The sequence below is a fragment of the Passer montanus genome, unplaced genomic scaffold (assembly GCF_014805655.1).
Source record: "Passer montanus isolate IOZ18808 unplaced genomic scaffold, ASM1480565v1 scaffold281, whole genome shotgun sequence".
Classification (NCBI taxonomy): domain Eukaryota; kingdom Metazoa; phylum Chordata; class Aves; order Passeriformes; family Passeridae; genus Passer; species Passer montanus.
Window position 1 is genome coordinate 11,301 of NW_024367495.1, and position 10,788 is coordinate 22,088.

General features: G+C 54.0%; 1 protein-coding gene across 1 annotated transcript; it reads left to right on the forward strand.

Moving 5' to 3' along the window:
* Positions 1-6,424: 6,424 nt before the first annotated feature.
* LOC120504134 (zinc finger protein 70-like) lies at positions 6,425-8,700 on the forward strand. The gene is given in 2 exon segments (XM_039713320.1): positions 6,425-6,483; positions 6,661-8,700. Coding segments are annotated over 2 exon segments (678 nt in total). The 5' UTR covers positions 6,425-6,435; the 3' UTR covers positions 7,291-8,700.
* The last annotated feature ends 2,088 nt before the right edge of the window (positions 8,701-10,788 follow it).

Consider the following 10,788-nt stretch of genomic DNA (forward strand, 5'->3'; position numbering starts at 1 on the left):
ACTATCATTATTTATCAGTATTACTTATAAAAAAATAACAAAGGTTGCAAACTCAATACCAATAATCCCTAAAACTCTGAACCATTGGGGAATCAGCTGATGACCCCACAGACAGGATCCAATTGATGTTTCGGTTTCCCTGCTTGGGAAGCACTTTTCACAACAGAAGATTTCCATGTATATCATATTTGGAATAACATTGATTTGCATAGTATTCCCCTTTTTTCTGGCTCTTGTGCAAAGACCTGGTGCTTTCTCACTATTCTCTGATTCTGGACAGTTCTTTTTCACATGTCCATATCTTCTGCATCTGAAGCATGGTCCTCTGGCAAATACTATTGCCATCACTATTGCCACACGGGCCTGTTGAAGAGCTGGGTGAAGTGCCTCACATGACATCTGCTACACGTGTGAAAAATCTCCAGCTTCAGATTTTGACTGTGGCTGCTGTGTGCTAGCTGCTGGGGCTGGCTGTGTGCTGGCTGTGTGTTGGATGCTGTGCTCTGGCTGTGTGCTGGCTGTGTGCTAGCTGTGTGCTGGCTGTGTGCTAGCTGTGTGCTGGCTGTGTGCTAGCTGTGTGCTGGCTGTGTGCTAGCTGTGTGCTGGCTGTGTGCTAGCTGTGTGCTGGCTGTGTGCTAGCTGTGTGCTGGCTGTGTGCTAGCTGTGTGCTGGCTGTGTGCTAGCTGTGTGCTGGCTGTGTGCTAGCTGTGTGCTGGCTGTGTGCTGGCTGCTGTGGCTGTGTTCTGGCTGTGTGCTGGCTGTGTGCTGGCTCTCTGCTGGCTGTGGCTGCTGTGTGCTGGCTGTGTTCTGGCTGTGTTCTGGCTGCTGTGTGCTGGCTGCTGTGGCTGTGTGCTGGCTGTGTGCTAGCTGTGTGCTGGCTGTGTGCTGCATACTGTGTGCTGGTTGTGTGCTGGCTGCTGTGGCTGTGTGCGGGCTGTGTGCTGGCTGTGTGCTAGCTGTGTGCTGGCTGTGTGCTGGCTCTGTGCTGGCTGTAGCCGGCTGTGCCGCTGTGACAGGGCGCTGACCTCAGGAACGGCTCCGCCCTTACCGCGCCCGGTCGCTGCCCGCTCCGGCGCAGCCGCGCTCTCGGAAGCGCTCCCTTCCTCCCCGCGATGGCCACTCGCGCAGTCCCGATCCCACTCCGGGTCCGGTGTCTCCTCCCCGCTTTCATCCCCGCCGGGGCTCGCCCCCCTGGCTCCTGCCAAGCCCCGCAGCCCCTGGGCCCGACTCCCGCCCGGCATTGCGCTCCCCCTGCTGCTGCTGCTGCCCGCCCGGCACTGCGCTCCCCCGGCTGCTGCTGCCCGCCCGGCACTGCGCTCCCCCTGCTGCTCCCCGCCCGGCACTGCGCTCCCCCGCTGCTGCTGCTGCTGGCCACCCGGCACTGTTCTCTCCCCGGCTGCTGCTGCTGCTGCTGCTCCCCGCCCGGCACTGCGCTCCCCCTGCTGCTCCCCGCCCGGGGCACTGCGCTCCCCCGGCTGCTGCCCGCCCGGCACTGTTCTCCCCCCGGCTGCTGCTGCTGCCCGCCCGGCACTGTTCCCCCCCCGGCTGCTCCCCGCCCGGCACTCTCTCGGCGTGGCCGAAAGGCAGCTCACGCTCGGAACCCTCGATTTCCTCCGTCCCCCGCCCCGATGATCCCGCCGTCGCCTCCGCGGTGATAGTTCGCATCGGTCTCTGCGATTTTGGGGAACACGCCTCAAAAAAAGCAAAATCCCCGTCCTCCAAATCGCTTGGAAAAATAGTTAATTTGAGCTTTCCCGGGAGTGGCAGAGATGTGTCTGGAGACTCTGAGGGTTGTGACGATTCCCCCCGCACCTTTTTTGTGGGAGTAATTTCTGTTCTTCCTAATTTGATAGGAGTATTTGCGGATGGCAAGGCGGTTCCCCTCTCCCCTGACCGCTGGGAGTCATTTCTGCTGGCTGCTGATTGCAGGCAGCCCCTGCGGCATTCCGCGAAATTGCCTCCAGCATTACTCTCGCTGGAGCTAAAAGTTTCAAGGCCGTTTTATCTTTCTTTGTTGATAAATGATAAAGGTGTCTGTTAATTTCTTTCCAAAACCCTGGCTCAAATACTAAATGGGATTCTGAGTGCGGATAATTACAGCGCACCCATAGCAATAGAGCCCTGAGCCCCTCCTCAGAAATTTCCATGGGATAAGTGGCTGTCACGCTCCATAGGGCGGACAAGATGCTAAATTGTTCCTGGAAATAAGCTCCCCCCATGTTCTTAATTTTGACCTGTCTTACCAAAAGCTGCATCATCTGCAAAACCGATCCAGAGGTTTTCCTGGTCACTGGCCAGCAGATCTCAGGTGGGGAACTCCCAGGCGCCTTGGGTTTTCCTCCTTTCCGGGTCGAGTTTGAAGTGACTTGTCTCTGCAGAGGTCAAGGTGTCTGCTCTGGAATTCTTCTCTGTCGTTGTGCCTTTTCTCAGGCTGGGATTCAATGTCTGATGTTCAGTGGTCTGAGCTCGCAAGCCCAGGCCCACCCAGGGAATGCCAGTTCTCAGGTTTCTGGAGTCGAGATGACCCCGAGGTGTTAGAAAGTCTCTTTTTTCCCAGCCCCATGACCGAAGAAGAAGCCGAGATGCGTCGGTTCTGCTTTTCAAGGTTGTTTAATTTTCCTTATCTATAACATTTTTTCTCTGACCTGCTGAGGTCTGTCTAGCAGGTCGGTTCATGGCACACTGACCGCTCTTGGGGCGGTGTTAACATTTTATACTAAGAACTACGTGTACTTTATTTACAATAATTTTCCAATACCTATCACCTATGTTAGACAGTCTGTCTCTACTCTAAACCAATCAAGAAGTGTCACCATCACAGCAGAAGATGGAGGACAAGAAGAACGAGAAGAAGGACAGGACACGCCCAAATCCCTCCATCTTGCCTCTTGAACCCCCAAAAATTCTAAACCCCCAAAAAATCTACTTTTTCACCCTGTGACAAATGAACTATTATTCTTCTTAAACTCTTGTGGCTTGTACATATTCATACAAAGTTGGTAATTTTTTCTGTGGGTTAAAATCGAAGGCACAGGTATCTTTGTGCCAAGGTCTCTGAGCCCCCTGCCAGGGCCTCGACTCCTCCAGGGCAGTCAGAGGAACATCCTGGGTTCTGACACCCCTCTCCAGGCTGTTGAGGGATGGATAGCAGCGCTCCTCCCTCTCTGAGCTCCCCACTTTGGGCTCCTGGGGGACACAGGGCTCTGCTCCTCCAGGCTGCCTCTGCCGCCAGCCGCCACCCCCCGATGTCCCCCCAAGGGGCCTTTTCCACTCAGCCTTGGAGTTCTTCATTCCCCAAACATCCCCCCAGAAAACCCAACCCAGAGACCCCCCGGGATATCTAGGCCGAGCTCCCCCTCCCCGCTCACCTGTGGGATGGGGGGGCGATGATCCCACAGGTGGGGGCTGAGAATGCAGGGAGGGCTCGACCGCGTGCTTCCCTCTGGTTTCCTTGATCTGATTTTGTCCCTCCTCTTCTTCCTCTTCCACCCCTTCTCTTCCTCCTCGTCCCTAAGCCCACCTCCCTCCCCTACTTCCATCCCTTCTGGCTCTCCTCCTTCATCCCTCGCTTCCCTCCCTCCTCCTCCTCCCGCAGCAGCAGCGACCCCCTCGCTGCCCCGTTCCCGGAGCCCTCGCAGCCCGCGGCAGGAGCGGGGCTGGAGCCGGCACAGCTCGGCACGGGCAGCGCGGGGCTCTCGGCTGCTCCCGGCCGCTGCGGAGAAGGGGGGAAGCCGGCCCGGGCAAAAGGAGAGGCAAACTGCGACAACTGGGGGCCCCACATCCAAACTGGGCCCTGCTGGGGAGCCTGCCTGGGCACTGCCAGCCCTTGGGGGAACACTGAGGGCAACTGGGCATGACTGGGACCATGCTGGGAGGGACTGGGATCATCTATCGATTGTCTGGGACTAACCTGGGGGCACCTGGGATCACAGTGGAAGGAACAGGGAGTGGCTGGAACCATGCTGGGGGCAACTGGGATCATAGTGGGAGCAGCTAGGCCTATGCTGGGGGAGACTGGGATCGCACTGGATCATACTGGCAGCAACTGGGACTGCACTCAGGGTGACTGGGAGTGGCTGTGAGCAGCTGGGATAAGCCTGGAAGCAACTCAGGGCAACTGGGAGTGACTGGGAACATGCTGGGACACACTGGGACACACTAAAATCACAGTGGGAGCAACTGGAACCACACTGGATGATAATGGGAACAGCCATGCCCATACTGGGGTCATCCTGGGATCCTACAGGAACTGGCTGGCATCATACTGGGAGTGACTGGAAAGGTGCTGGCTGTGCCTGGAACCATACTGGAAGCAACTGGGAGCAACTGGGCCCACACTGGGAGTGACAGGGAATCACTCTGAGCATGACTGGAATCATACTAGGAGTATCTGGGACTGACTGGGGTCATACTGGGGGTGACTGGAACCATACTGGGAGTGACTACTGGTCTTGATGGAGTCATTCTGGGGGCCACTGGGAACACACTTTGGGCAACTGCCAGAAACTGGGATTATGCTGGAGGTAACTGGGAAAGACGGGGATCATTCTGAGCTAATGAGAACTGTACTAGGCCAGGTGGGATGTACTGGGAGTGTCTGTGACCATACTGGGGGGACTGGAACTACACTGGCAACAGCTGGGACCACGCTGGGGGACATGGGGGAGAGTGGGACCATGCTGGGAGCGACTGGGACTATTCTAGGGTCAACTGGGATCGTACTGGGAGGAACTGAGAACAGCTGGAACTATACTGGAGGCAACTGGGATCATACTGGGATCACAGTGGGAGCAGCTGGGTCCCTGCTGGGTAAGATTTGGATCACACTGACGGTGATTGGAATCTTACTGGGATTGACTGGGAGTGGCTAGATCATACCCGGAGTGACTGGGATCATACCAGGAGTGACTGGGATCATGCCAGGAGTAACTGGGATCAAACCGGGAGTGACTGGGATCATACCAGGAGTGACTGGGATCACACTGGGAGTCACTGGGATCATATCAGGAGTCACTGGGATCATACCAGGAGTGACTGGGATCATACTGGGAGTCACTGGGATCACACCGGGAGTGACTGGGATCACACCGGGAGTGACTAGGATCATACTGGGAGTCACTGGGATCATACCAGGAGTCACTGGGATCATACCAGGAGCAGCTACAGTCTTACTGGGATTGTAGTGGCTGTAACTGGTCCCTGACTGGGGGTACTGGGAGCTGCCAGGCGCATGCTGGGAGCTGACTGCGCACGCACTGGGAGGAACTGGGAGCAGCTGGGAGGGACAGGACGCGTGCAGCAGCTGCAGCTCCCTGGCCCCGTGCCGGCTCTGGCTGTGCCGAGATCCCGGCTCGGCTCCACCCGGCCCCGGCGCTGGAAGGGGATCCCATCCAGGGACCCCACGGACACCAACTGGGGGAACCCCGGGCCGGGCTCCGACAGCGCCACGGGCAGGGAACGCAGGGACAGGAGAACTGGGGGGACACGGAGATTTGGGGGCAAGGGAGGGGGGAACCAGAGAGCAGGGAACAGGGTTTGGGGGACTCAGGATTGAGAAAAGGGGAGGCTGGGGTGGCCAGAGGTGCGACAGGCTGGGTTGAGGGGGTCCCTTATACAGGAAAGGGAGCTCCAAGGGTGCCCGGTGTCCCCATTCCCAGAAAAAGGGGGGAAACCCCGGGATGGCTGGGAATAGGGGCCCCGGGTGTCTTCAGTGTTGAGGAAAGGACGGGCTGGGGGCTGGGAAAGGCAGGAATGGGGGCCGTGGGGGGCTCTGGGGGCTTTACCTGGGGGATGGGGGGCGATGATCCCACAGGTGGGGGCTGCGAATGCAGGGAGGGCTCGACCGCGTGCTTCCCTCTGGTTTCCTTCATGCTCCTTTGTCCCTCCTCTTTATCCCCCTCCTCCTCGTCCCTAAGCCCACCTCCCTCCCCTACTTCCATCCCTTCTGGCTCTCCTCCTTCATCCCTCGCTTCCCTCCCTCCTCCTCCTCCCGCAGCAGCAGCGACCCCCTCGCTGCCCCGTTCCCGGAGCCCTCGCAGCCCGCGGCAGGAGCGGGGCTGGAGCCGGCACAGCTCGGCACGGGCAGCGCGGGGCTCTCGGCTGCTCCCGGCCGCTGCGGAGAAGGGGGGAAGCCGGCCCGGGCAAAAGGAGAGGCAAACTGGGACAACTGGGGGCCCCACATCCAAACTGGGGCTGGCTGGGGAGCCTGCCTGTGATCCCAGGCACCCCCAGTTTAGTCCCAGACAATCGATGGATGATCCCTGCTGGATCCCAGCATGGTCCAGTTGTCCCCAGTGTAGACCCAGTCACTCCCACTCGCTCCCAGCTGCCTCCAGCATGGGGTCCCAGTTGTCCCCAGCATGGTCCCCGTTGTTCCCAGTGTGGTTCCAGTCCCCCCAGTAAGGTCACAGAGACTCCCCAGACAAGGAGCTGAAGATGGAGACCAGGGAGGACACATCACCACAGCAGAACCTCATGGAAGAGGTAGTTTTGAGTGACTCTACAGAGCAGGAATCCGATGGGGAGGAAAATGCCCAGAGATCCCCCAGGATGAGGGACTGCAAACCCAGCCCAGGGTGCTCTGAGGAGGAAAGGCCCTCCCTGAGCCAGGAAGGTGGACAGAGCTTCAGCCAAAGCTTGCGCCTTGTGGTCTCTGAGCAGCTCAGTGATGAGGAGAAGCCCCACAAGTGCTTGGAGTGTGGGAAGAGCTTCAGCTGGAGGTCCCGCCTGATCCGCCACCAGATGATCCACACTGGGGAGAGGCCCTACGAGTGTCCTGAGTGTGGGAAGGGCTTCAGAGACAGCCCCCAGCTTACCATCCACCATCGCATCCACACTGGGGAACGGCCCTTTGAGTGTTGGGAATGTGGCCAGAACTTCAGCCGGAGCTCCCACCTGACCTCCCACCAGAAGATCCACACAGGGGAGAGGCCCTACGAGTGTTCCGAGTGTGGGAAGTCATTTCAGACCAGCTCCCTTCTCCTCATACACCTGCGGATTCACACAGAGGAGAGGCCCTTCCGCTGCCCTGACTGCAGGAAGGGCTTCAAGCACAGCTCCCACCTCATCAGGCACAGGCGCATCCACACTGGGGAGAGGCCCTACGAGTGCCCTGAGTGTGGGAAGAGGTTCAGGACTAGCTCAGTCTTGAATCAACACCAATGGAGACATCGGTAAGGGAAGCCCTGCGAGTGCCCTGACTGCAGGAAGAGCTTCGTGCACTGCTCCAACTTCCTTCCCCATCAGAGGACCCTCGTTGCAGAGAGCCCTGGTGACCCACATTCCCAGTAATCCAAGTTGGGAAGACACCTGGCTGGTGGTCTCTACATCATCCTGGATCCCTGTGGGCCCCTGACTGAACGCTGGGGCAGGAACATCCATTGAGACTCAAACTGATAATGGAAATTCCTTGGGAAGAGCTGATTTTTTACCTTGTCTTGGTTTGAAAGACAGGTGTCTGCTAAGGAAGGCAGGAGCCCTCCTTGGAATGGAAAATGTAAACCCCCTCCCTCTGAATTAGAATAATGAAATCAAGGGGCTCTCAGGCAAAGATATGTGAATAGGAATAACAGTTCTTTACTAGTGTGTATAATAAAGCAAACAACAACAACAACTATGGCATTAACAGAGGTTTTGCTGCACAAACCCACAGGGGCCCCTGATCCTGGTGCCCCAGCAGGGCTCAGGGAGCTGCAAGCTGAGTTGGCAAGATCCGTCAGCAGGCAGGGGGTGTGGGGTGTGAAAACCACGTTCAGTCTCCTGTGAAAATTTTAAAAGTATAATAAAGGACAATAGGAGACGAGGTTATTAGGGCCAGGTGCATCTTGGGGGATACCCCTTAAATACCTTTTCCCTTACATCAGCCCTTTGCATATTCATAGACCCTTATGCATAGTAACCTTTTCCCCGAATGCATAGTAAACTTCTCCCCAAATTAGTTTACATGTTCCAAGAACTGTTTAGTATATCTCCTCCTTGGATCTGCCTTTTTAGTGCATGAACATTCCGTCATTGTGGTTTTAGTCCTTTTTTATCATCATCTTCAGTTTTTGGACCTTGGCCCACCCTGCTGGAGTATGTGGGTGCTGATAGTTGGCATATCGGTACAGGTGTCCTCATCCTGTGTTCATTATGTTAGGAAAATTAATCCACAAACATCAGAGGTTTATGTCCAAAAAGGAGGCAGAGGAGTCCATTTACTTTGTTTGAATAAAGGGAGAGGCCATGGGGCATTCCCCTGGGGTCTCTCCAGTTTTTGGAGGACACAGCTTCCCTTTTTATCCTAATTTCTCTTCTCTCTTTCCTCATTGTCTGAGGTATTTGAGAAGTACAGACTTCCTGAAACACCTGATACCAAAGATTTCCCTGTAATTCCCTTTTAATTTTTAATTCTTATGGAATGTAGGGTTTTCCCCCATTGTTGCTTTCATCTTTCAATGTCCAATTTCATTTACCAGCAAACCTACAGTTTATTTGTAAAAGCAAAATATGTTTTTTTCATTCATCAATCAGTAGAATCCTTCCCATTGTTTCTTTTATTTCTCAGTGCTGGTTTTATCTACCAGCAGACCCACAGCTTGTTTTTAAAGACAAATCTGTCATTCCTCTCTTACTGTCTTGCAACGAAGAACCTGTGACCATCTTAGACCATGGCCTAAGACTATTTATAAGACTATGCTTGCTGTCTTATAAATCTCATGGCCTCTGAGACTGATGTTATGTAAGCAATAAATCGTTCTTAGCCTGTCGTAGTCCCGTCCCTTTGATGTGAGGACAGCCACACAGAGGGTCCTTCCCCAAGAGCTCTGAAGCTGCCTGCAGATGCCTGAGCTCTTGGTCCCCTTGGCCATGGCAGTCGTGTGCCCCAGAGAGGTCTGTGAGGACACAGGTTGTCCTGGTGGCACTGGGGCTGTGTCCTTGCAGCCCTGGGGACACTGGGCACTATGACACTGGTGCCCTTCCCTGGGCACTGCCTGCACAGCCCAGGCTGCCTCCAGGGAGAGCCCTGGGCTCTGGGAAGGACAGATCTCCCATCCCAGGGACCAGGATCAGGCCTTGGCCCTTCTGCTCCATCAAGCCAAGGGTTTGCTCAGCACCAGAGCCCCCTGCCCAGTGCCTCTGCCTGCTGCAAGCACAGCCCCCAACCCTCGGCGCTAACGAGGCCCTGGGGAGGCTCCATCAGAAAGGGCAACTCTCAGGGCTCCACTGACGCCGGCAATTATTTACAGACACGAACGGAACGGGACCACACCTGAACAGCGTCGTGAGCTGTTTATTTCAGAAGCATCAGTCTCATTACATGGCTATGGCAATGGATCGATGCGAGCAGCTCGCTATCCAGACAGAAGGCCGAGGAAATTAATGTTGCAACATATTATAAGACAGCCTCAGACCCAGTTTCAGCCAATTACATAGAGCAAAAGCATATTGACAGTCGTTCTGTCCAACCACATGAAGCACACGTAGCTTTGGTTAAAACAATAGCAGCTTTTTCTCTCATACAATAGTTCGTTTATAAAAGACAAAGCACAGAGCTTTCATATTTAACTTTCTAAATATTTACTAAAATATACCTTCTTGCAACTTAGAAAGCCAAACTACACAGCTTTATTGTTCTATGTCTCATGTCTTCATTACTGCCGATATATCTTTTCTGCTGCTTAAGCATTTCACTATCCTTACTGTCTCTGAGGCCTTTCTTTTTCCCAGCTTTCCTCAAATCCTCTAATCCTTTGGATTCCCACACTCCACCACACTTTGGGTTTCTCTTCTCACTTGGATTTCTTGGGGGTCTGCTTCTCTCTCCTCTCAGCATCTGAGGATCCTGGACTCAGAACACCAAATACACCATACGGCTCATTAAAACAAAGAAAGGCCTAATGAGTCATTACCTTCCCCTTTGTCAATCCTCAGGCTTGTACAGCTAATTAGAGAGGGTTGAGGACTTGAGATGAGGGTCCAGTGCCCACTTTGAAGAGGTGATGACAGCCTGTGCAGCTGACACTGATCCAGGGCATGCTAAGGAGACTATGCCCAATGGAAAAACAGTTCCTCACCACGGGATGGACAATGCACATCCCCTCCAACCCGGCCCCTTCTCTCAGGGGCCACCTGGACCCTGCCTCACGTCTGTGGCACCAGATTGCACTGAGTTCTGTAGTGATGTTACAGCTGCTTTGCACCAACTTCCACCTCCTTTCTTTCACCCTAGACCTGGCTGTGAACAGGCATGGAAGGGTTTCTGCTAATTACAAAAAAAAAAAAAAAGAAATTATATATATATTTTTAATTATAAAAATTATATTAAAGTAATAGCAACAAGAATAGCTCCCTGCCAAAAAAACCCCAAAAACCAAAAAAACCCCAAACAAACAAACAAACAAAAAACCCCACAAAACAAAAATAAGAACAAAACAAACAAACAAAAACCCTAAACCAAACCAACACAATCAAAAACAAAATAAACAAGTAAAAAACCAGAAACCCAAAGCCCCACCCAGCTCCAGAGGTGGAACATGATAAACAGTAAAACACAACCAATGACTCTCACGGCCTCCACCACCTCTGCAGACGGTGCCTGCTCGGGCAGGGAGGTGCTGTGAGGGCCAGGTCGGCCTCCTGCCCTGCCCAGTGTGAAAAATGCATCTTTTATGATTGGCTTCTCACAAATATTAAAATGAAACTTATATGTGTTATGTTAGAAAGTTATGCTGTATTAATCCTTTTTAGTAGTGTGTTAAATATAGTTTTAGACTATTAAAATAGAAACTATGTGATGTAAGATGCTTT